The sequence below is a fragment of the Neophocaena asiaeorientalis genome, unplaced genomic scaffold (assembly GCF_003031525.2).
Source record: "Neophocaena asiaeorientalis asiaeorientalis breed wild unplaced genomic scaffold, Neophocaena_asiaeorientalis_V1.1 scaffold184, whole genome shotgun sequence".
Taxonomy (NCBI): Eukaryota; Metazoa; Chordata; class Mammalia; order Artiodactyla; family Phocoenidae; genus Neophocaena; species Neophocaena asiaeorientalis.
In genome coordinates this window covers 7,404,581-7,431,328 of record NW_020185325.1, presented here as the reverse complement: position 1 = coordinate 7,431,328, position 26,748 = coordinate 7,404,581, and the positions used below count along the sequence as shown (strand labels likewise).

The window sequence follows — 26,748 nt, the reverse complement described above, 5'->3', positions numbered from 1 at the left end:
GGGCACGAACCCGTGTCCATTGCATCGGCAGGCGGATTCTTAACCACTGCACCACCAGGGAAGCCCTGATATGTATTTCTTATGTAATAAAATTTTTTTTCAAAAGTTAAAATATGTGATCACAATCCTAATACATGCAAAACTAAATAAACAATTCTAATAATTATAGGAAAAATTTAAAATTAAAAATACAAATAGCTATGGAAAAGTAAATTCCCTCCAATTAATAATTTTGCCTGCATTAATTAAACAATTCCTTTAATTTGTCACTTCCTTTTCATTTTTAAGCTTAATCAGAAAAATGATGCAACATGAAAATAGATAAAAATGCTGCCTGCTAGGGCTTCCCTGGTGGCGCAGTGGTTGAGAGTTCGCCTGCCGATGCAGGGGACACGGGTTCGTGCCCCGGTCCGGGAGGACCCCACACGCCGCAGAGCGGCTGGGCCCGTGAGCCATGGTCGCTGAGCCTGAGCGTCCGGAGCCTGTGCTCCACAACGGGAGAGGCCACAGCAGTGAGAGGCCCACGTACTGCAAAAAAAAAAAAAAATGCTGCCTGCTAATAAAAGAAAAACTCAGTGTCTTTTGCAGAAAACATTTATATCTCAAGCTATTTTAGCTGAATTAATAAATTTTGCTTTAAATATTTTTCTTTTTATAAACAATACACAGGTGATCATGAGAAAGTATTTAAAGAGAATCATTTAGAGATGAATGTTTATGAAGTAGAAGAAATGAGAGACCTAAGACAGTGTTTTCAGAGGGACACAACCTTATCAATAATCAGCACTGAAAAGAAAGCACTGTAAGTCAGGAAAACAATAATGCTGTAAATGCAACTTATGCATTTACATACAGGCAGTTTCTATAACACACCAAGGACAGAGATGTCAAAGGAAAGTGAGTTAAAATGAGGAGACCTGGGTTTTAGAAGTATGGTCCATGTCGTCCTGACAGGTCTCTTCATTTCTATGGCAACTGTTAATTTTCTATAAAATGAATGAACTGGATGAGTTCTCTGCAGCCCCCTTTCACCTTGTCTCTATCCAAGGCAATTTTGTGAATGTTGAAAAAAAAAACTCTTAGGTATGGTTCTGTTAAAAAGGCATGTTAACAATCAAAAAGAGTCTATGCCTGCTGGAAAGAAAGGAAGTTACACAAACTTGGCTTAAAATATTCATAAAAATAGGCTTGCTTCTCCTCAGAAGCTATAAAATCACACAGGTGCACAGCAGTGAGGACTACTGGTATTAGAGACTAAAACTGTGATTGTGGCAAAAGGAAATGGAAAACCCAATGGTTCTGGTGAGCCCCAGTTTATAAAAAAAAACCAAAGTATCCTAAGAATTTCCAAAAAAACACTTCAACCCTTCTGTGTTACAATATAAAAATCGTTTCATCTTAGTTTTCAAAAGATATATGTTGCTAATTAATTATAGGAAAAGAGCCAGACTCTATTTTCCTACGGTGAAAATACAAAATTTGTCCTAAAAAATATGGGGTAGGGAGATAGCCTTTAAAGATTATTTTAACATTTTCAGTTTTACAATTACCTGGTATCCACTCTTCTTTGTACACCTTCATATATCTTTTACTATATCTTTCAATATCTAGAAAAAAGATAGAAAAAACAAATTTTAAAATAATTGAAAACACCAGGTAACATCTTTTATTTCACATACAGGGAGTTTCTTACATTTCTCCACAATGTGTCCCTGGACACATACTGAACAGTTCAATGAGTATTACATGTTTAGGGAAGTGGCAAGAAGCACCTGGGTATGAATGACTGGGGGTGAGCAGAGACCTAAACCCTAATTATGGTTCTTAGAATCAGACAATCTGACTCATCTCTAAGAAAATTCACAAAAGCCCAAATGCAAGTCAGGAAGCCACTTACACATGAGGGCAGGGCGTCTACTTGGCATCTTCTATTTTCTTCTTGTGACACTGGCCTCCAGCTCCCAATCTCTAAACCTTGTATAACTGGAAGGTATTAAGTATCTAAGTGAGGATGGAGGGCTGTTTGCTTACCTCCAGTAAGGTAAGCAAATGCTTAATACACACATTTACTTAGGCTTCTCAGTGAGCTACTTGTCACAATCCATTGGGGAAGAGAATGCGGAAAAGGGTAGGAGTAGGCAAGGCTGGACTTGATGGGGCATGAATGAGCAAGCTGCAAGCCTTCCATGTCACTGCTGAGAACTCTGCAGGGACCTTACGAGCTCACCAAAAACGGGACTGTGGCTGTGGCTCTTGTTCTGCTTTGCCCACTTTGCCACAAGAAGTTCCCTCGATGAGGGCTCAAACCCTTTCCCAACAGCACAAATTAGCAAGTGACACCATTATACAATAGCTTGAAACCATGGTTCATCATAAAAACTGGTTTAGGAGGATAGTCATGAAAAGCAGACGGTAATATAAAAGATGAAAATATAAAAATCAAGACCCAAGTAGACACTGATTTTTCTTCCATGTTAAAAAAAATGCTTCCACAGACTCACAGATACAGGGAACAAACTAGTGGTTATGAGTGGGGAGAGGGAGGTGGGTAGGGGCAATACAGCGGTAGGGGATTAAGAGGTACAAACTATTAGGTATAAAATAAGCTACAGGGATATATTGTACAACACAGGGAATATAGTAAATATTTTATAATAACTATAAATGAAGTGTAAACTTTAAAAATTGTGAATCACTATATTGTACACCTGTAACATATAATATTGTACAGCAAATAATACTAAGACCATGGTGTTAGACAAAGATAACTAAAATAAAGAGTAGATCAGAAACTAAGAGACAAGGTTTTTCTAGATATTTAACTGTTTGACTTCAATCTTGCTCTCAAGTTTTTCATCTGTAAAGAGAAGGCAAATGAGAGATTCCCAGCATCTGCATTTTAAATTTTTCTCCAAAACAGATTTTATATTTTGAAAAAATTTAACCCTCAGTTTACCAAGAAAAAATTATTACCATTTATTAATAATAACGGTTACTACCAACGAACCATTTTTATATTTTTAAGTTACTTTCAAATAATTTACAGAAGAATAAGAGATGTTGAAAACCAACTACTGGAATTCAATTTAAAAAAGCAAAGGATACAAATAGACGTTTCTCCAAAGAAGATATACATGGACAAAAAGCACATGCTAAGATGTTCAACATCATTAGTCATTAGGGAAATTCCAACCAAAACTACAATAAGCTACCACTTTATACCCAGTTAGATGGCTAGAACTAAAAAGACAGTAATAAGTGTTAACAAGGATGTAGAGAAATTGGAACCCTTATACATTTTTGGTAATGTAAAATGGTGCAACCACTTCAGAAAACATTTTGGCAATTCCTCAAAATGTAAAATAAAGAGTTACCATATGACCCTAGATATGTACACAATAAAAGTGACATATGTCCACCCAACAACATGTATATGAATGTTCATAGCAGCTTTATTCATGGTAGCCCCAATGTGGAACTGACCCAAATGTCCATCAACTGACGAATGAACAAAATGTGGTATACACATATAATGGAATATAATTCAACCATAAAAAGGAATGAAACACTGATACATGGTTTACTATGTATGAACCCTGAAAACATTATGTTAAGTGAAAGTAATCAGTCACAAAAGAACACATATTATGATTCCATTTATATGAAATGTCTAGAACAGACAAATCACTAAAGACAAAGCAGATTACTGGTTGCCATGGGCTGAGGGGGGGAGGGGACAATGGGGAGTGATACTAATGGGTATGGGGGTATCTCTTCAGGATGATGAACAAGTTCTAAAAATTAGATAGCACTGTTGGTAGCACAATTCTGTGAGTACACTCAAAGGCACTGAAATATTTTAAAAAGTATATTTTAGATATGTGAATTTTATCTCAATAAAGCTGTTATTTAAAAAGAAAGAAAATTAATTACTGGGAAATTTAATAACAAAGTATAGTAAACTCATTATACTCCACTATTTTCCTGGTTTTGAAGGTATATTCACCCAAAATGGGCTATATCCTTTGAATGCAGCTAACTGTGCATCAACTGTGCATCATGAATTTGTCATGTACAAGCCTTAAATATAAGCACTTCATATATCCTGATTCCAGATTTCAAATACATCTTTAATAAATTCTAACTGATTATTTCTGTTTTTTCTCACACCTGCACCACCCAAGTGATTCTAGATTACAAATACATTTCTATTAATAGGTTTTAGCTTATCATTACTTCCAATTCTTCTTGTATTTGCATCATCAAAATGTAACACTTTAAAAAACTGTTATGGCTCACACTTTTGTTGAAGAGAGGATGGCAGAGCCATCTTCTTTGATCTATAATTGTAAAACATTTTCATTATTAAATTTATAATTACCAATTAATGTGATCAATCCAATAAATTGTTTCATTTCTACAAAATCTATTTCCTTTCAATCATCTTTGTCTTTGCCTTTGCCTTCAGCAGTTGTCTTGTTACCAACTATATGAAATAAAATTTGGTATATAAATACCATCAAAAAAGAAAAAAAAATATGGTCACATCATTTTAGCAAACAGAATTTTCAAGGTTCCTATCACAAAATATTATGCAAAAGATTAACTGTATGAAAATACCATATGTCCTTTTCATTCTTAGAGATATATTGTTTACTCATTGATTCATGAGTTCATAGCAGAGAACAGTTAATGAAAAGTGATGAAATAATATCTCTGATGATGAAACAGCAAAATATTTCAAGAGGCGAGAAAAATAAGATCACTAAGGTTCCAAAATGTATTTTAGATTTATGAAACGGTCCAATTGGCCAGTATGGTAATGCTAAGATAATATGAATTTTTTTTCTTTTCTAAAGCAAATTCTCTTTGTTCTTTGGAAGATGTCTATGAAAAAATAAGTAATGAATATAAATCATTACATAAAATAGTAAGAACTGCTCAAAAAGAAACTAAAACATTAAAATGGACCCTGACAGTATATTGAGAGTTAATAAACCAAACAAACTCCATTTGTTCAATAACAGACCTTGTGGTCATAATGCAGGTAAATGTATGATTTCCATTAAGCTTCTGAAAATGGCTTACAGAACCATCACCACTGTCACCCCTGTTTCTAGCTCAGAGGACCCCAGTGGTTCAGGAACCTGAGCTGGGAACCACTGGACCAGATGCTCTCTATGCACCTTTGCAGCTAAAACTCATTAAAATAATAAAATTCATTGATTCGTTTCTCTTTATTAAAAAAATAATAAATTTCATTGCAGAGAAACTACCAATCATTTCTATAATTCTACCTCAGAACACTATAAACAAACCTTGAATCTATCACAACATGAAATATGTTTATTCTGTGCCCTCCGTTCTTTGTGAACAAATCTCAGTGCCCTGAGCCACCAGCCATTTGATGATCAGGAAGAGATCTCCTACCTTATTTGTCAAAGTCTGTACAGCTTTAGTTCTTTACATTAGTCCATAAATCTCTCTTTCCTAAAGCACATAGGTAGTGAGTGATGAGAGAAGGCTGGTGAACATACAGAGATGGAACACTATCTAGAATATGGCTCCCTATGACAGTTGTGTACTTCTATTCAGTCTGGCCAATTCTTTTCCATTCAAGGTGTGTATACGCACACTATATGTGTGTGTGTATGTCTGTGTGTATATATATATAATGTATATATAGAGTGTATATAAACCTGTACTCACACATATATATATTATGTATTTTTAAAATGCTTTACTTTCTTTTTATTTATTAATCTATTTCTTTATTTATTTTAACATCTTTATTGAAGTATAAATTGCTTTACAATGGTGTGTTAGCTTCTGCTGTATAACAAAGTGAATCAGCTATACATATACATATATCCCCAGATCTCCTCCCTCTTGCATCTCCCTCCTACCCTCCCATCACATCTCTCTAGGTGGTCACAAAGCAACGAGCTGATCTCCCTGTGCTATGGGGCTGCTTCCCACTAGCTATCTATTTTACATTTGGTAGTATATATAAGTCCATGCCACTCTCTCACTTCATCCCAGCTTACCCTTCCCCCTCCTCGTGTCCTCAATACTCAAGTCCATTCTCTATGTCTGCGTCTTTATTCCTGTACTGCCCCTATGTTCTTCAGAACTTTTTTTTTTTTTAGATTCTATATATACGTGTTAGCATAAGGTATTTGTTTTTCTCTTTCTGACTTCACTCTGTATGACAGACTCTAGGTCCATCCACCTCACTACAAATAACTCAATTTCATCTCTTTTTATGGCTGAGTAATATTCCATTGTATATATGTGCCACATCTTCTTTATCCATTCATCTGTCGATGGACACTTAGGTTGCTTCCATGTCCTGGCTATTGCAAATAGAGCTGCGATGAACATTGTGGTACATGATTCTTTTTGAATTAGAGTTTTCTCAGGGTATAAGCCCAGTAGTGGGATTGCTGGGTCATATGGTAGTTCTATTTGTAGTTTTTTTAAGGAACCTCCATACTGTTCTCAATAGTGGCTGTAGCAATTTACATTCCCACCAACAGTGCAAGAGGGCTCCCTTTTCTCCACACCCTCTCCAGCATTTAGTGCTTGTAGATTTTTTGATGATGGCCATTCTGACTGTTGAGAGGTGATACCTCATTGTAGTTTTGATTTGCATTTCTCTAATGATTAGTGACGTTGAGCATTCTTTCATATGTTTGTTTTCAATATTTATATCTTCTTTGGAGAAATGTCTATTTAGGTCTTCTACCCATTTTTGGATTGGGTTGTTTGTTTCTTTGATACTGAACTGCATGAGCTGCTTGTAAATTCTGGAGATTAATCCTTTGTCAGTTGCTTCATTTGCAAATATTTTCTCCCATTCTGAGGGCTGTCTTTTCGTCTTGTTTATGTTTTCCTTTGCTGTGAAAAAGCTTTTAAGTTTCATTACGTCCCATTTGTTTATTTTTGTTTTTATTTCCATTTCTCTAGGAGGTGGGTCAGAAAGGATCTTACTGTGATTTATGTCATACAGTGTTCTGCCTATGTTTCCGTCTAAGAGTTTTATAGTGTCTGGCCTTACATTTAGGTCGTTAATCCATTTTTGAGTTTATTTTTGTGTATGGTATCAGGGAGTGTTGTAATTTCATTCTTTTACATGTAGCTGTCCAGTTTTCCCAGCACCACTTATTGAAGAGGCTGTCTTTTCTCCATTGTATATTCTTGCCTCCTTTATCAAAAATAAGGTGACTATAGTTGTGTGGGTTAATCTCGGGGCTTTCTATCCTGTTACACTGATCTATATTTCTGATTTTGTGCCAGTACCATACTGTCTTGATTTCTGTAGCTCTGTAGTATAGTGTGAAGTCCGGGAGCCTGATTCCTCCAGCTCCATTTTTCTTTCTCAAGATCGTTTTGGCTATTCCAGGGTCTCCTGTGTTTCCATACAAATTGTAAAATTTTTTGTTCTAGTTCTGTGAAAAATGCCATTGGAAGTTTGATAGGGATTGCATTGAATCTGTAGATTGCTTTGGGTAGTATAGTCATTTTCACAATGTTGATTCTTCAATCGAAGAACATGGTATATCTCTCGATCTGTTTGTATCATCTTTAATTTCTTTCATCAGTGTCTTATAGTTTTCTGCATACAGGTCTTTTGTCTCCTTAGGTAGGTTTATTGCTAGGTATTTTATTCTTTTTGTTACAGTGGTAAATGGGAGTGTTTCCTTAATTCCTCTTTCAGATTTTTCATCATTAGTATATACAAATGCAAGAGATTTCTGTGCATTAAATTGTATCCTGCTACTTTACCAAATTCATTGATTAGCTGTAGTTTTCTGGTAGCATCTTTAGGATTCTCCGTGTATATTATCATGTCATCTGCAAACAGTGACAGTTTTGTTTTTGTTTCTTTTTTTAACAGTGACAGTTTTACTTCTCTTTTCCAATTTGGATTCCTTTTATTTCTTTTCCTTCTCTGATTGCTGTGGCTAAAACTTCCAAAACTATGTTGAATAACAGTGGTGAGAGTGGACAAACCTTGTCTTGTTCCTGATCTTAGAGGAAATGGTTTCAGTTTTTCACCATTGAGAATGATGTTGGCTGTGGGTTTGTCATATATGGCCTTTATTATGTTGAGGTAAGTTCCCTCTATGCCTACTTTCTGGAGGGTTTTTATCATAAATGGGTGTTGAATTTTGTCAAAAGCTTTTTCTGCATCTATTGAGATGATCATATGGTTTTTCTCCTTCAATTGGTTAGTATGGTGTATGATTTGCATATATTGAAGAATCCTTGCATTCCTGGGATAAACCCCACTTGACCATGGTGTATGATCCTTTCAATGTGCTGTTGGATTCTGTTTGCTAGTGTTTTGTTGAGGATTTTTGCATCTATGTTCATCAGTGATACTGGTCTATAGTTTTCTTCCTCTGTGACATCTTTGTCTGGTTTTAGTATCAGGATGATGGTGGCCTCATAGAATGAGTTTGTTCCTCCCTCTGCTATATTTTGGAAGAGTTTGAGAAGGATAGGTGTTAGCTCTTCTCTAAATGTTTGATACAATTCGCCTGTGAAGCCATCTGGTCCTGGGTTTTTGTTTGTTGGAAGATTTTAATCACAGTCTCAATTTCAGTGCTTGTGATTGCTGTTTACATTTTCTATTTCATCCTGCTTCAGTCTCAGAAGGTTGTGCTTTTCTAAGAATTTGTCCATTTCTTCCAGGTTGGCCATTTTATTGGCATATAGTTGCTTGTAGTAATCTCATGATTCTTTGTATTTCTGCAGTGTCAGTTGTTACTCCTCCTTTTCATTTCTAATTCTATTGATTTGAGTCTTCTCCTTCTTTTTCTTGATGAGTCTGGCCAACGGTTTATCAATTTTGTTTATCTTTTCAAAGAACCAGCTTTTAGTTTTATTGATCTTTGCTATTGTTTTCATCATTTCTTTTTCATTTATTTCTGATCTGATCTTTATGACTTCTTTCCTTCTGCTAACTTTGGGGTTTTTTGTTCTTTCTTTAACGGCTTTAGGAAAAAGGTTAGGTTGTTTATTTGGGATTTTTCTTGTTTCTTGAGGTAGGATTGTATTGGTATAAACTTCCCTCTTAGAACTGCTTTTGCTGCATCCCATAGGTTTTGGGTCATCATGTTTTCATTGTCATTTGTTTCTAGGTATTTTTTGATTTCCTCTTTGATTTCTTCAGTGATCTCTTGGTTATTAAGTAGTGTATTGTTTAGTCTCCATATGTTTGTAGTTTTTACAGATTTTTTCCTGTAGCTGATATCTAGTCTCACAGCGTTGTCGTCGGAAAAGATACTTGATACAATTTTAATTTTCTTAAACTTACCAAGGCTTGATTTGTGACCCAAGATATGATCTATCCTGGAGAATGTTCCATGAGCACTTAAGAAGAAAGTGTATTCTGTTGTTTTTGGATGGAATGTCCTATAAATATCAATTAAGTCCGTCTTGTTTAATGTGTCATTTAAAGCTGTGTTTCCTTATTTATTTTCATCTTGGATGATCTGTCCATTGGTGAAAGTGGGGTGTTAAAGTCCTCTACTATGATTGTGTTACTGTCGATTTCCCCTTTTATGGCTGTTAGCATTTGCCTTTGTATTGAGGTGCTCCTATGTTGGGTGCGTAAATAGTTACGATTATTATACCTTCTTGGGTTGATCTCTGGATCATTATGTAGTGTCTTTCTTTGTCTCTTGTAATAGTCTTTACTTTGAAGTCTATTTTGTCTGATATGAGAATTGGTACTCCACCTTTCTTTTGGTTTCCATTTGCATGGAATACCTTTCCATCCCTTCACTTTCAGTCTGTATGTGTCCCTAGGTGTGAAGTGGGTCTCTTGTAGACAGCATACATATGGGTCTTGTTTTTGTATCCATTCAGTCAGTCTATGTCTTTTGGTTGGAGCATTTAATCCATTTACATTTAGGGTAGTTATTGATATGTATGTTCCTATTACCATTTTCTAAATTGTTTGGGGTTTGTTATTATAGGTCTTCTTCTCTTTTGTTTCCTGCCTAGAGAAGTTCTTTTAGTGTTTGTTGTACAGCTGGTTTGGTGGTGCTGAATTCTTTTAGCTTTTGCTTGTCTATAAAGCTTTTAATTTCTCCGTTGAATCTGGGTAGAGTAATCTTGGGTGTAAGTTTTTCCCTTTCATCACTTTAAATATGTCCTGCCACTCCCTTCTGGCTTTCAGAGTTTCTGCTGAAGGATGAGCTGTTAACCTTATGGGGATTCCCTTGTATATTATCTGTCCCTTTTCCCTTGCTGGTTTTAACATTTTTTCTTTGTATTTAATTTTTGATAGTTTGATTAATATGTGTCTTGGCATGTTTCTCCTTGGATTTATCTTGTATGGGACTCTCTGTGCTTCCTGGACTTAATTGACTATTTCCTTTCCTATATTCGGGAAGTTTTCAACTGTAATCTCTTCAAATATTTTCTCAGTCCCTTTCTTTTTCTCTTCTTCTTCTGGGATCCTTATAATTTGAATGTTAGTGCGTTTAATGTTGTCCCAGAGGTCTGTGAGACTGTCCTCAATTCTTTTCATTCTTTTTTCTTTATTCTGCTCTGTGGTAGTTATTTCCACTATTCTATCTTCCAGGTCTCTTATCTGTTCTTCTGCCTCAGTTATTGTGCTATTGATTCCTTCTAGAGAATTTTTAATTTTATTTATTGTGTTGTTCATCATTGTTTGTTTGCTCTTTAGTTCTTCTAGGTCCTTGTTAAATGTTTCTTGTATTTTCTCCATTCTTTTTCCAAGATTTTGGATCATCTTTACTATCATTATTCTGAATTCTTTTTCAGGTAGACTGCCTATTTCCTCATTTGTTTGGTCTGGCAGGTTTTTATCTTGCTCCTTCATCTGCTGTGTGTTTCTCTGTCTTCTCATTTTATTTAACTTACTGTGTTTAGGATCTCCTTTTCACAGGCTGCAGGTTCGTAGTTCCCGTTGTTTTTGGTGTCTGCCCCCAGTGGCGAAGGTTGGTTCAGTGGGCTGTGTAGGCTTCCCGGTGAGGTGACTGGTGCCTGTGTTCTGGTGGATAAGGCTGGATCTTGTCTTTCTGGTGGGCAGGACTGCGTCTGGTGGTGTGTTTTGGGGTGTCTGTGACCTTATTATGATTTTAGGCAGCCTCTCTGCTAATGGATGGGGTTGTGTTCCTGTCTTGCTAGTTGTTTGGCATAGGGTGTCCAGCACCATGGCTTGCTGTTCGTTGAGTAGAGCTGGGTCTTAGTGTTGAGATGGAGATCTCCGGGAGAGCTTTCACTGGTTGATATTACCTGGAGCTGGGAGGTCTCTGGTGGACCAGTGTCCTGAACTTGGCTCTCCCACCTCAGAGGCACAGGCCTGACACCCAGCCAGAGCACCAAGACAGTGTCAGCCACAGGGCTCTGATATTAGTAGTGCCAGAAGGCTCTTAACAGCGGTCTCAGCCACAGAATCTCAGCTTAGTGACATGCTCTGTGCCTTTGTAGGAGCCGCGACACCACCCCCACCCCCACCGGCTGCATGCTCTTCCGGCTCTGCACCAACCCTCCTTCCTCCATGTGCCTCTAGGCGGTGCCCTGGGCCTTGTGTGCCTTTTACACATGGTAAATGGAGGCTCAGAGTGCAGGTCAGCCGAGGTCATGCCCCAACCCAAAAAGCCTTTACTTTCAACCATAGTTTTTTTTAATAACACATTATATCAGGAAAGAGAGGTAAACATGAGTATATTCAAAGAGAATATACTTGTATCAATTTAGAAAATTCTATGCAAGAGGTTTCTTCTGGAACAGTAACAAAAGATTCCTTATATATTTAAATACTTTATTATGCAGTTATCAAAGGTAAAGATCCGGGATTCCCAGGTGGCGCAGTGGTTGAGAGTCTGCCTGCTGATGCAGGGGACACGGGTTCGTGTCCTGGTCCGAGAAGCTTCCACATGCCGCGGAGTGCCTGGGCCTGTGAGCCATGGCCGCTGAGCCCGTGTGTCCGGAGCCTGTGCTCCGCAACGGGAGAGGCCACAACAGTGAGAGGCCCACGTACCACAAAAAAAAAAAAAAGGTAAAAACCGTCTTGATCCAGGTATAAGGCAGCTACTCTCCGAAACCATGAACAAAATTATGTTCCTGGTTTAAAAGACTCAAATAAATGTTTCCATGGTATGACATACTTTTAAATTGGACATGTACTTTAATAACAACCACATTTAAGTAAGTACATCCCATAATCTAGAGAAGAGACTAATTTTAAAAAGCCTAAAGTATATCCTACACTATTCACTAAGATTGAATATTTATTAGTTCATTTAATCTTACTTATTTAAATCTTTAAAATGAGATTTAATTTCATTTTTAAACTCAAATAGAGAAAAGCATGCAACATAATCATGAAAGTAAAAAAATTCAGTATTTTTGAGGTAAAAATATCAAACCATTTATTACATAACTTCAAGAAGCTATGTTTTGAAAAATTAAATAAACTTGTCTAAAATGCTTCTTACAATTATAAGCACGTGTAATATTACTATATAAGCCTTCCTTTTTGATTCTTATCCAATCTAAATCTTTTAGAATGAGGGAAAAGGTTGCGGCAAGTGGGGGCCACTCTTCATCGCGGTGCACGGGCCTCTCACTATCGCGGCCTCTCTTGTTGCGGAGCATAGGCTCCAGACGTGCAGGCTCAGTAGTTGTGGCTCACGGGCCTAGTTGCTCCGCGGCATGTGGGATCTTCCCAGACCAGGGCTCAAACCCGTGTCCCCTGCATCGGCAGGCAGATTCTCAGCCACTGCGCCACCAGGGAAGCCCGGGTATGCATTTTTAATACTAATGGAATGAAATGATACTATATGAATTTCTCATGTTTTAATGATGTTGTTTTGAGAACTCAAGGATGGTATCGATCTCTCTAATTTCAACATTCAGGGGCAGAAACTGAAAATCAATATAGCTCTACTGTGCTAAATAACTACTCAGGAATGTGTTCTCTTCCTCTAAAACCACTTTGCACTTCCAGTCTGAGACTGTCAAGCCTTCCCCAACTGTAATTTCTCCTCTCTGTTCTTGGCATAACCAGTGAATACATATTTTATATCTGATAAATGGTAAGCCAAAATACAGTCAAGCCTTTCAAAAATTTTAACCAAAATATTAAATAATTAGAGACCTGATCAAAGATTTACATATAAGGATAGTACTCATAGTATTATAGATATGAGGAAAAAAAACTAGAAACAATCTTAAATCTTACAGCAGGGAACTAGTTACAATTAATAATGTTATATCCACACAATGGAATACCACAGTCATCAAATATCATATTTTCTAAGAATGCTAAGAATATGTGGATAAAATAGATAACTAATAAGAACCTACTGTATAGCACAGGGAACTTTACTCAGTACTCTGTAATGACCTATATGGGAATAGAAGCTAAAAAAGAGTGGATATATGTATATGTATAACTGATTCACTTTGCTATACACCTGAAACTAACACAACATTGTAAATCAACTATACTCCAATAAAAATTAACTAAAAAAGAATATGTGACAATGCTAGTAATATGCTATTGAGTGAAAAAGGAAGATACAAAGTAATATGAATCCAATTTTATAAAAGGAATATACACACAGAAGAAAAATCTGGAATATATAATAAAATATTAATAGTAGTTCTCTAGACATAAGGAATACTTGAGAGCTTAATATGTGCTTTATATATGTTATTTTACTTTAGTTTTGCAGTACACGGGCCTCTCACTGCTGTGGCCTCTCCCACTGCAGAGCACAAGCTGCGGACGCACGGGCCCAGCTGCTCCGCGGCACATGAGATCCTCCCGGACCGGGGCACGAACCCGCATCCCCTGCATCGGCAGGCGGACTCCCAACCACTGCACCACCAGGGAAGCCCTCTTACTTTCTTAATACTTCTGTTTTTCATAAATTTCACTGAACATATAAAACTTCTATTTTGAAAGATAATTTAAAAAATAAAATATCAAGAAGTTTAAAATATATTTTCTGCTAAATCAACATAAATATGCTTTTTCAAGGTAGTTGATTGAAATTTCTGACTGAATCAAATCAATCAGCATTAAAGGTCATATATCTTATGCTGAAACACTATTTCATCTGTAGACAGTGAACCACATAAAGAGTCCAATACGCACCTTGTTTTTCTTCAGGTGTTTCTACAAAATAAGGCATTCTTTTCACTGTTTCTCTCAACTCCTGTTTCAGGGCCAGCACATAATCTTCACCCTCTCCTGTTTTCAGTGGCACTGGTTTATAATCTGTATCCTGTTTAAATTAAGAGGCAATTTTTAAAAATAAATTAAATATTTTAATATCCTTTTTGTCTATATTCTGAAAAATGTTTTATTGAAAAACTACATTTTACAGGTATTAAGTTTTACCATCAACTTAAAAGATTTTGAGCTTTTATAATCTATTAAACCTTTCACCCATCTCCTATTTTGCTCTTCTTTTAGAAGTAGAAAAGATACTTAGTTTTCCTACCTGCCCTAATTTTTCTACTGATCACACCAATAATCATTTTGCTATATAGTCTGTTGACTGTGATTCTATATTTTAACAATCAAGGCACCCAAATAAAAGCAGCTGCTCTAGTCTCCTATTAACCTCAGTCAGTGGTTGGTGGTATTGGTGGGAGCAGCAGCATTAAAAAAAAAAAAGTAGGGGCTTCCCTGGTGGCGCAGTGGTTGAGAGTCCGCCTGCCGATGCAGGGGACACGGGTTCGTGCCCCGGTCCAGGAAGATCCCACATGCCGCGGAGCGGCTGGGCCTGTGAGCCACGGCCGCTGAGCCTGCGCGTCCGGAGCCTGTGCTCTGCAATGGGAGAGGCCACAACAGTGAGAGGCCCGCGTACCGCAAAAAAAAAAAAAAAAAAAAAGTAGTAGCAGTTACCATTTAACAACTGGTTACTACATACTACAACCTAGATGTACTCAATATTCAAAATCCATGAACTCATCTAAAGTATCAATATCTCCCTTTTTACAGTGAGGAAACTGAGAAATGAACAATCTATATGCCCATATAGCATAAAAGTGGCAAAGCAGAAATTTGAATCTGTATCTTCAATTTTTAAAAATTACATGCACACCCACATATATATATATATTTATAATATATATATTCATTAAAATGTGGGTCCTCAGGGTACATAAAAAAGATATTTCTGGTTTCACAGGCTAAGTACAGGGTACATTTTAAAAATTTCACTCTGAATTTATTCATTCTACAACTATTTATTGAGTGCATACTATAAGTCACAAGGGGTTAGACAACAGGAGATGAACTAGTCAAACTTCCTACCTACATGGAATTTACATTCTAGGGGAGAAAATAAGTAAACAAATGAGGTAATATATAATTTCAGATAGTGATAAGTGAAATAGAAGGGCTGAAGCCAGGAAGAAGAAAGAGTGACTAACGGAGTACGTGGAGATTAGAAGTGGCTGGTCTAGACAGGGTATGCACGCATGATCTCTCAGGGAAGTCATCTTTGAGCAGAGATATGGATAAAATTACGAAGCCATCCATGCAAAGAAATGGGGAAATCAATGGCTCCAGGGAAACAAGCAGAGGAAAATGCCTAAGGGAACAAGGAGATCAGCATGGCTAAGGAATGAGGACAGTGGTAGGAAAAGGGTCAGAGAGACATCAGTAAGGCCAGATCAGACAGAGCCTTTTAGCCAGTAATAAGGAATTTCATTTTTATTCCATGCAGAAAAAAACAGTATGTACTAATATTCCCAAGCTTTAGAAGTAACCTCACACATGCAGAAGAGCTTGTTTTAAAAGAAATCAATGTTAAATGACATAATGTCTATACCTGAGATATTTACCTTTGTTTTTAGGCTATAATGAATATCAGAAAGGCAAAATACAAAGAGCAAAAAGTAGACACTCCCCATGTGAGACATCTAGATCCCCAATACATTTATCCAGGGTCCTCTACTTACATAAATCTTTCAACAAAGGATGTTTCCTTTTAAAAGAGGGAAAAGATTCCTGGAGGGAGTATCTGGTTATTTATGATTTTTTCATATTTTATACTACAGCACATGTGCATCTGGAAATGTAAGCTTACATTTTAAACTTAATATAAAGCGAAAACATTAGATTAAAAATTACACCAATTACGTCTGCAGCATACTCATTAAATTTAAAAGCAACACTAAATGTAGTAGAAATGCTTATATTCTGAGAAAGAGTAACAAAATTAAAATTGACTTTAATAAGGAAATAAGCAAAAAAAAAAGTTCAGTGGGTAAAAGGTCAAGTGGTATACTAGGGAGCAAAATTAAAATCTATAGATACAAGATGAGAAGAAAATCATTAGGTGAAGGTCTGGCACAATGGGAAGTGAGGACCACTGTAAAACCTGACTTAACTTTTAAAGATATTATTTTAATATTGGAATATATCAATAACAGCATTATAAAATGCAAGGATTGAAAAAAAATTCTTTCTTGGTTCAAAAAGTACTGAATACATTCAGGAAAAGGTGTATATAGTTTTCTGTATTTTAAGAAAGCAGTTTGAAAATTAGAAAAATTTCAGAAAAGAACAGTGGAAATATTTAAATTAAAGGCAAGTGACACACTCTCTTTTACTTTCTTATAGTTAGGATATCATAATGATATCATATATTCAAGTCTTATACAGAATTTAAATTTTCTCTGAAACATGAAAAAACACCCTGTGAGCATTTTGCTGTTAATGTACTTACAGGAAATAGTGGGGGTGGCTTCAATACTACATCGGGTAACTTTTCACCTCTGCTAAATCCAACTGCCTCAATATTAAAGGTGTAAGCAGCACGTCCTCTTCCTTTATTCCCAGCCATCAGAACTAGTTACATCAGAAAAAGTGGGCAAATTAAGACACTGTTAATGATTAAGATTCACTGGATCAAATGAAAAATGAAACCAACATTTTAAAACAAAATACACTCCACTCCTTAAATAGCATGGCCCATTTAAAACACTTTTGGAAAGCAAAACCTGTAAAGAAATAAATATGTGATAAACTGATTCCTGAACCCGTCACATCTAGTCATGTTTGGCAAGTAAAGTGATGATGGGCTCAACTACCTCACCCAGATCCTGGGTGGAGGGCTGATCCTGGGGCTCCTTTGCGATGCTGCCCCAAGCGCTGTGCAGCCAGCTGATGCAATTCTCTCCACCTCTCTGTGGTCTGGCAACAAGATCTCAGATAGATATTACAAAATGTGGCCAAGGAAAGGTTGTGCTGATGAAGAGGGGACACCTCGTTTTTTTAATCAACTTGAAGACTATCAGCAGTCATGTATACTTTAAATTTTTAAATAATTTTTTATCCTAAAATTTGAGTGTTAGAATCCTTGAGATCCTCCAATGTCCTCCTTTTAGAAATGGGAATGGGCTCAGTAAAACTTTGAAGAGGTCTGTCCAAGCAAAAAAAATGTTTAAAGTTCAGAGAAAAAACATCTCAAATAGTTAAGTTAAAGGTAAGATAAACCTGTACTCTTTAACTTTAGAAATAATAACAATGTCATTCTTAAGTCCTGTACTGAATTTCTGAATTGTCTGAAATGTGATTACACTATACAGTTGATGCTTGAACAACATGGGGTTAGGGGCACCGACCACCCCATGCAGTCAAAAATCCATGTATAATTTTATAGTCAGCCCTCCGAATCCGTGGTTCTGCATTCTCAAATTCAACCAACCTCAGACTGTGTAGTGTTAGTATTTATTGAAAAAAAAATCCATATATAAGCGGACCCACGTAATTCAAACTTGTGTCGTTCAGAGTCAACTGTAATGCGAAAACAGGATTCCTACACTAAGGCTCTTTCACTACAACTCTGCATTGGACTGTAGTGAAGGTTATAATGCACGTTCTTTAAATCTTTCCCCCAATGATGCTACTGAGTATCATTCAACTCTGTAAGCCCAAGAAAGCAATAATATGCCCTCCATACCACTGTAACAGTTCCCTCCCTTTTTTCCCTAACCATTTATGTGTTGAAAAAAACAAGGTCATTGTCCTTTGCAATGCTTCTCCAACTTTAAGGCATGTGCAAATTACCTAGGAATCTTGTTAAAAGGCAGAATCTGAACCAGCTGGCCCAGGGTAGGCCTGAGAATCTGCATTTCTAACAAGCTCTCTGAAGCTATCAATGCACTGGTTTGCAGACCACACTTTGAGAGTAGGAAGGCTGTACAATTTCCCATATTCTGGATTTGCATGATTGATTACACAAGATGTGGTTTAATATATTCCTCTACTCCCTGTATTTTCTATAAACAGATGGAATAGAGGCTTACTCAAATTTGGGTTTGATTTTTTACAAGAATACTTAAAAGAGATGCTCTGTTTTTCCTACCGCATCACAGAACGCACATGAAGCCTTTCTCGGTGATGTTCTCTGGTCATTGGGTTTAGGTGCTGTCAGTCTGTTTCGTCCAGTATGAAGTTCCTATCAGTTTTCACTTAATGATTTTAAAATTGCAGCCATTGATGATCATAGCCTAGATTCACGGTTCCATTATGGATTGTAATGTGGTGATACACAAATTTTATCATTCTTTCTTTACTAACTAGAATCCCACCAGTAATCAATTCCCCTCATCTACTATTTAGTTACTATGAAACACAATTCATACAGAAAAGATACTTACTTTAATTACCAAGCTCATTCCGTTTGTCCACACTAAGAGAGGGAAAATATCCAAATGGCCTTGCTTCAGTTGCAGAGTCACTAGAACATATGCTGAGCCTATAGAAAGCAGGTCTCCCAAGTACAAAAATTGCTGAGCAGAAGAGCTCACACCCTCACTCTAAGGAAAACCCACCCTACAAAAGAGAGTATATCAGCTGCCGTTGCTTGATGGAATATCCCTTGAGAAATATCAACTCTGCTGACTCTAAACTTTCATATTTATCAAGAAACCTTCGGGTGTATAAACTGATTACCATTAGTGAATGTACTGCCCTTGGCAGAAAAATCAATCCTAACTATTGAGACACTCTTAATAGTTACATGGCATTCTGGCCTACAAATCCATTTCTTTTTAGTTTGGTTATCATGAGTCAGTTCTCCTGTACCTGGGGAAGCTGCTAAATTAATTTTCTTCTCTTGCAGAGCTGAAAGGTAATCCCTGGACTCGGGTAACCATCTCATGGAAAAAGTGGCTCACAAGTGTGGCCTAAGCTTCACTGTTTGAAATCCTTAAAGTTGATTTAACCATTACTGTGGTCCTTTTTCATCCTGCTAAACTTCTTGAATGAAGAGTCTTTTTAACCAACTTTTCCCATTTTCTCATTATCCAAATCATCCTCTACTTCATGTGGGCCAATTTCATCCAACTAATATTGAGCATTCCAGGCACCGTGGTAGGACTCAGAGAGCACTGAACAAAACCAAGTCCCTGCCTTCAGGGCTTATATTCCAGTGGATGAAAGAACGCAAACAAGCATAAGTATGTAGCATAATATTATGTGCTCCTGTAGTGTTGAATTATGTCCTCCCACCCCCAAATGTGTTTAAGTCCTAACCCCCCGGGGACCTGTGAATGTCACCTTCCTTATTTGGAAATAAACTCTTTGAAGATGAAATCGAATTAAGATGAGGTCATATGAGATAAGGGTGAGTCCCCTCCTAATGACTGGTGTCTTCATAAGGGGGAAATCTGGACAGAGAGAGACACACACGGGGAAACATCATGTGAAGATGCCGGCACAGACCTGAGTGCTGTAGCAGCAACCCAGGAACACCAAGGAGTGCCAGGAACCACAGAAGCTGGAAGAGAGGCACTGAACAGATTCTCCCTCAGAGCCTCCTGAAGGAACAAACTCTGCTAATACCTTGATTTCAGACTTCTGGCCTCTAAAACTGTGAGAGAATAAACTTCTGTTGTTTTAAGCCACTCAATTTGTGGAAATATGTTATGGCAGCCCTAGGAAATCAGTACAGCTCTGAAGAAAAATAAATCATGGTAAAGGGGTAAAGAATAACAAAGGGGTATGGTACTGACTTTTTCACACAAGGGAAGTCTTTCTGTGGAGGATAAATCGGAGCAGGGTGCTGGAGAGGGGCTGTGAGCTTCAAGATGAAGGAATGAGGTGAAGATGGCTATGGACAGAAGGAAGAACAGAGGCAAAGGAGGAAGCCACAAGCTGGGAGGAGGAAGCTCATGCAGCTGGTGAGGAACAAGGAGAGTCTGGTTAAGACCAGATCTTGTGGAGCCCTGAGTGAGTTATGGTAAAGGGTTTGGCTTTTATCTTACTTGTGATGGGAACTATACTCAGGCAGATGCTGAAATGCAAAGGTCCCTAATGGTCCTCAATGGCAAAATCCACAGGACTTTTTCCCTTGTTCATGCTCTTGAACTTCCAAAGCATACCACTCATTATTGCCTCCATCCTTATGAAACTGTCTCTTCTCTAGGTTTTAATAAAATCCCAGGGACTTCCCTGGCGGCGTAGTGGTTAAGAATCCGCCTGCCAATGTAGGGGACATGGGTTCGAGCCCTGGTCCGGGAAGATCCCACATGCCATTGAGCAGCTAAGCCCGTGAGCCACAATTACTGAGCCTGCGCTCCAGAGCCCATGAGCCACAACTACTGAGCCTGCGTGCCACAACTACTGAAGCCAACGCCCCTAGAGCCCGTGCTCCGCAACAAGAGAAGCCACCGCAATGAGAAGCCTGCACACTGCAATGAAGAGTAGCCCCCGCTCACCGCAACTAGAGAAAGCCCACACAGCAAAAAAGACCCAACGCAGCCAAAACTAAATATAATTAATTAATTAATTTAAAAAAAAAACCTCCCTATAACATATGCTGAGCCTATAGAAAGCAGGTCTCCCAAGTACAAAAATTGCTGAGCAGAAGAGCTCACACCCTCACTCTAAGGAAAACCCACCCTACAAAAGAGAGTATATCAGCTGCCGTTGCTTGATGGAATATCCCTTGAGAAATATCAACTCTGCTGACTCTAAACTTTCATATTTATCAAGAAACCTTCGGGTGTATAAACTGATTACCATTAGTGAATGTACTGCCCTTGGCAGAAAAATCAATCCTAACTATTGAGACACTCTTAATAGTTACATGGCATTCTGGCCTACAAATCCATTTCTTTTTAGTTTGGTTATCATGAGTCAGTTCTCCTGTACCTGGGGAAGCTGCTAAATTAATTTTCTTCTCTTGCAGAGCTGAAAGGTAATCCCTGGACTCGGGTAACCATCTCATGGAAAAAGTGGCTCACAAGTGTGGCCTAAGCTTCACTGTTTGAAATCCTTAAAGTTGATTTAACCATTACTGTGGTCCTTTTTCATCCTGCTAAACTTCTTGAATGAAGAGTCTTTTTAACCAACTTTTCCCATTTTCTCATTATCCAAATCATCCTCTACTTCATGTGGGCCAATTTCATCCAACTAATATTGAGCATTCCAGGCACCGTGGTAGGACTCAGAGAGCACTGAACAAAACCAAGTCCCTGCCTTCAGGGCTTATATTCCAGTGGATGAAAGAACGCAAACAAGCATAAGTATGTAGCATAATATTATGTGCTCCTGTAGTGTTGAATTATGTCCTCCCACCCCCAAATGTGTTTAAGTCCTAACCCCCCGGGGACCTGTGAATGTCACCTTCCTTATTTGGAAATAAACTCTTTGAAGATGAAATCGAATTAAGATGAGGTCATATGAGATAAGGGTGAGTCCCCTCCTAATGACTGGTGTCTTCATAAGGGGGAAATCTGGACAGAGAGAGACACACACGGGGAAACATCATGTGAAGATGCCGGCACAGACCTGAGTGCTGTAGCAGCAACCCAGGAACACCAAGGAGTGCCAGGAACCACAGAAGCTGGAAGAGAGGCACTGAACAGATTCTCCCTCAGAGCCTCCTGAAGGAACAAACTCTGCTAATACCTTGATTTCAGACTTCTGGCCTCTAAAACTGTGAGAGAATAAACTTCTGTTGTTTTAAGCCACTCAATTTGTGGAAATATGTTATGGCAGCCCTAGGAAATCAGTACAGCTCTGAAGAAAAATAAATCATGGTAAAGGGGTAAAGAATAACAAAGGGGTATGGTACTGACTTTTTCACACAAGGGAAGTCTTTCTGTGGAGGATAAATCGGAGCAGGGTGCTGGAGAGGGGCTGTGAGCTTCAAGATGAAGGAATGAGGTGAAGATGGCTATGGACAGAAGGAAGAACAGAGGCAAAGGAGGAAGCCACAAGCTGGGAGGAGGAAGCTCATGCAGCTGGTGAGGAACAAGGAGAGTCTGGTTAAGACCAGATCTTGTGGAGCCCTGAGTGAGTTATGGTAAAGGGTTTGGCTTTTATCTTACTTGTGATGGGAACTATACTCAGGCAGATGCTGAAATGCAAAGGTCCCTAATGGTCCTCAATGGCAAAATCCACAGGACTTTTTCCCTTGTTCATGCTCTTGAACTTCCAAAGCATACCACTCATTATTGCCTCCATCCTTATGAAACTGTCTCTTCTCTAGGTTTTAATAAAATCCCAGGGACTTCCCTGGCGGCGTAGTGGTTAAGAATCCGCCTGCCAATGTAGGGGACATGGGTTCGAGCCCTGGTCCGGGAAGATCCCACATGCCATTGAGCAGCTAAGCCCGTGAGCCACAATTACTGAGCCTGCGCTCCAGAGCCCATGAGCCACAACTACTGAGCCTGCGTGCCACAACTACTGAAGCCAACGCCCCTAGAGCCCGTGCTCCGCAACAAGAGAAGCCACCGCAATGAGAAGCCTGCACACTGCAATGAAGAGTAGCCCCCGCTCACCGCAACTAGAGAAAGCCCACACAGCAAAAAAGACCCAACGCAGCCAAAACTAAATATAATTAATTAATTAATTTAAAAAAAAAACCTCCCTATTACAAGTACTGGGGGCCCTTTTAAGAGGGCTGCACTGATCCTCCTGACTCACTTGCCTATAATCACGTCTTGACTAGCATTCTCTCCACTGGAACCCTCTTCCTCCTTGCCTGGCTGCATCCCTTTTTACCTTAAGATCCAGTTTAACTCCCTCAACATCCACAACTGTCATTTCATCCCACCTTGCTCTTGGAAAGATCCTCTTGCTAAAATAAATGGATTTTTAAAAATTGAGGTAATACATACAATGCAGCAGCATTCTTCAATTCTGGAAGAAATATAGACAATGCCTCTTTTGGGAAATGGACCTGTTCCAAAGAGAAGGAGTTTCACTTCCATTTTTTTTGTTTATTTCTTCAACTATATTAACAGTAGAGATTTTATATCCCCCACTGTTTAGTAGAATACTCTCTATACAACAGCTCTGTAATCAGTGTTAGGCTTTCCTTATTTATTTACTTACTTACTATGATTTGATAAGCAAATTTACCCACAGAAATACAATTCAGTCAGCCTACTATTAAGGATTTTTTTTTTTAACTTCTAGAACAAGTTTGTGACCTGGCTGTACACTGGAATCATCAGGAGAGTTAAACAAAACAAAACAAAAAACCCTCAAGCATCACCCCAGAACAATAAAATCAGAATCTCTGGAGGTAGGATTTAGGCACTAGGACTTTTTAAAGCACTCCAGGAGATTCCAATATGTAACCTACATTAAGAACTACTGCTCCAGGGCTTCCCTGGTAGCTCAGTGGTTGAGAGTCCGCTTGCCGATGCAGGGGACGCGGGTTCGTGCCCCGGTCCGGAAAGATCCCACATGCCGCGGAGCGGCTAGGCCTGTGAGCCATGGCTGCTGAGCCTGCACATCCAGAGCCTGTGCTCCGCAGTGGGAGAGGCCACAAGAGTGAGAGGCCCGTGTACCAAAAAAAAAAAAAAAAAAAAAAGGAAATGTAAAATCAGATGCACCACCCTTCCATTTTGGGATGCCTCCTGCAAATTCCTATTCAGAATTGTTCTGAGATAGTTTGATGAGTGTAATTCAAGTATCCAAGAGCTGAAATGCAAAAGCCTATTCTAATTAACAGTGGAAACAACTTTGTGGCAGAGATTTAGCTCATCTCTGAAATTCCTCCTAGCTCTAACATTTTATGAGTTATAATTGTGGCTTAACTGTATTGTCCTCCACATCTCACACAGTCTCTTGCACATATTACCTTGGTCAGTAAACATACAAACAGATATAAGCAGGCATGGAAGCTAGGAGAGGCACTGAAAGCCAGGTCACAGTTTCTTTCCTGATGAATAGCACCTAAATTGCCCCAATTAGAAACTAACAGTCATGCTGACCTTGTCTCCACCTCCCTTGATCTCCTCATCTAATAGTAGAAGACTATCAGCTCTGTGTCCCTTCTTATATGTTTGTCTTTCTTCACTTCTGCTTTAGTTCAGGCCTTTACCCTCTCTTGCCTGGACCTCTAATACAGAACAAATAAACTTCTCATGGCCAGACTCCCCCTTTCAATCCACTCTCCAGTCATCTCTCTAGAACACAAAACTTGATGTATCACTCTCCTTGACTAACAGAGCTCTGGAGACTAACTTTCCGCTTCTTGCACCTTGCACCTCCCCTTCCCCCCACCCCAGCTCTAACCACTCTCAACTCTGCTACACCAGCTGCTGCATGTCACGGTTCCTTCTGCCTGGAAGGCCACACCCACGTAAGCAAGCCCTCATCATCATTTAAGATACTATGCAAATGCCACTTCTGACCATTTCCTCCATCCGAAATGGAGGTAGGCCTATCTCTTTTCTGTTTCCCAAGTACTACACTGTTTTTATTACCCTTTTAAAAATCATGTTGTAATTGTCAGTTCTTGTCTGTCTCCCCAGTAATTTCTTCAATTATCCATCCTTCTAGTATTTGTTAAGCAACCTCTGGGTCAGACCACCTTCTACATAATGAGAATATAATAGCGAACAAAACAAAATCCCTGGTTTCATAGTGCTCATAGTCTACCATGGGAAATGGAAAAAAATATACTTTATAGAGTGCCAGGTAGTGATTAGTGCAAGAAAAAATAAAGGCAGGAAACGTGGGTGCTATTATGGAAAGAATGGTTGAATAAAGTCCTCCTGTATTTTGTAATATTTGAGCACAAACCTGACAAAGAGAAGGAAAAAGCCAGGCTGAGAACTAGGAAAGGATATATAGGGGAAAGTGTAATACAAGCAGAAGGATCTGTAAGTGTGAAGGCCTCTTTATTTGAAGACTTATTCACCTTTTCCTGCCCCATTACCAACCAGAGCCTGGCAAAAGTCCAATAAAAATTGGGAGAATTATTGCTGAGCTCATGGCCTAGTAAGGATATTACTCCAATTCACCTCTCTTTGCCTAGAGGAAAAATAAAACTGCAGAGAGTTCTGTTCTTCCCTGTTGAGAACATCCTAACCAACAGTCATCTTTTAAGGCCAGCTCAAATGCCACTGAACAATCCCTTCCATGCATATTCTCATAGCACCTAGTTTTTACTTCCTCTGGGGTACATATCTCATTTGCTTTACATTGCAAACATTTGTGTACAGTTATTATCTTCCTTCAAATTGTTGGGAACCCAGATCATGCCTTTTTTTTGTTTTTTTAATTCTGTTTTTTACACATCTTTTAGCTTGGGACTTGCACATAAGAATAACCCTGAACAGAGTGTCTGGATAAATTCTAACTAGGTTAGGCAAATATTCAGAAAGGCTACATCCTCATCGAAGACTTAAGGATTGTAGGGGAGGAGAATACACCTCTCCTTCTAAGAAGGCTTATTAGCAGCTGCCACAATAAGTGTTTTCCTAATTATCTTTTATAATGCTGTCTCATGGGTCTCTTTATAATTTTTCCTGGCAGAGCAAGGAGGTTAGTCAAGTTCTCAAGGGAATTTCTGAAGCCTAAATGGATGTTTCAACAGTGGGGATATGCAGGATGGGGACAGGAGCCTGGTGTTAATAGTGGGGGTGATTTCTGTGGCTGTTGGGGCCACGCCCAGGCATTATCCACTTTTCCCGTCCTCTCAAGGTGCGGCTGCCTCCACCTTTCCTCAGTTGAGCCTTTTTCCCAACTTTCTTTGCTCTCTTCCAAGAGCGGACAAACAATGCAAAACAAAGGAGGGTAGGGGAACGAATATATAATTTAATTTTTTAGAAGACAGGAAAATCTTATCAACAACACCTCTTCCCCATGATACAGGGTAAAGTGCTAACAGTTAAGAAAACATACTGAATAGTCTGTCCTTAGCTGCAAGTCTGCGGCAATGACTCGTGTTTGAACCAATCATACCAAAGGAATTGGAAATCTACCATCAGTAAGAGTATAAATTCCATTCTCACTGCAAACAGTCCTAGGAAGTGGAGACTAGGTAAAAATTGGAAGCGACAATTTTAAACGATTGTGAAGGGATTAGGAGAAGGGGACGTAAAGCTATCTCCCAATGCCCCTCAATCCAGAGGCGCTTTAATGAATCTCCACTCCTGACTTCCCCCACCTTCTCCATGTGCCCCTTTAACTCCCCACTTACCCTCTCCAACTCCTCCCAAGCCCTCAATTGCCTCCTCTGTTACCTGCTCACTAAGTCTCGAGGCTTGGAAAACTGTGCAACCGAAGTGCCGGCCGGCAAGGAAGGGGTGCGGACAGAACGTTCCGACGCTCCGGTGCTGGTTCCACCTCTGGAGAAGCGCGCTCCGCCCTCCACGCGGCCTCAGAGCCGCGTTCAAACCCAACCAATTAGCCCCACCCACTCCCTAGCTAGGCCCCGCCCTCCTGGCAAAGAGCTTTTTAGCCCTTGGCGGGCGCCGTAGTCGTCC

At 38.8% G+C, this 26,748-nt stretch overlaps 1 protein-coding gene across 3 annotated transcripts in view; it reads right to left on the bottom strand.

Moving 5' to 3' along the window:
* Positions 1 to 26,622, bottom strand: part of POLR3G (RNA polymerase III subunit G) — a 43,926-nt gene extending 17,304 nt beyond the window's left edge. For 2 of the 3 annotated variants that reach the window (XM_024734352.1, XM_024734355.1), the window contains exons 1-4: positions 26,506 to 26,622; positions 16,737 to 16,858; positions 14,150 to 14,279; positions 1,551 to 1,607 (exon numbers count right to left, since the gene is read on the bottom strand). In XM_024734352.1, coding sequence (XP_024590120.1) covers positions 1,551 to 1,607; positions 14,150 to 14,279; positions 16,737 to 16,853 — 304 coding nt within the window. In that variant the 5' untranslated portion in view covers positions 16,854 to 16,858; positions 26,506 to 26,622. Of the gene's footprint in view, positions 1 to 1,550; positions 1,608 to 14,149; positions 14,280 to 16,736; positions 16,859 to 18,672; positions 18,705 to 26,505 lie in introns of all 3 variants that reach the window. The other variant, XM_024734354.1, reaches the window with a different exon arrangement.
* Between the last annotated feature and the right edge of the window lie 126 nt (positions 26,623 to 26,748).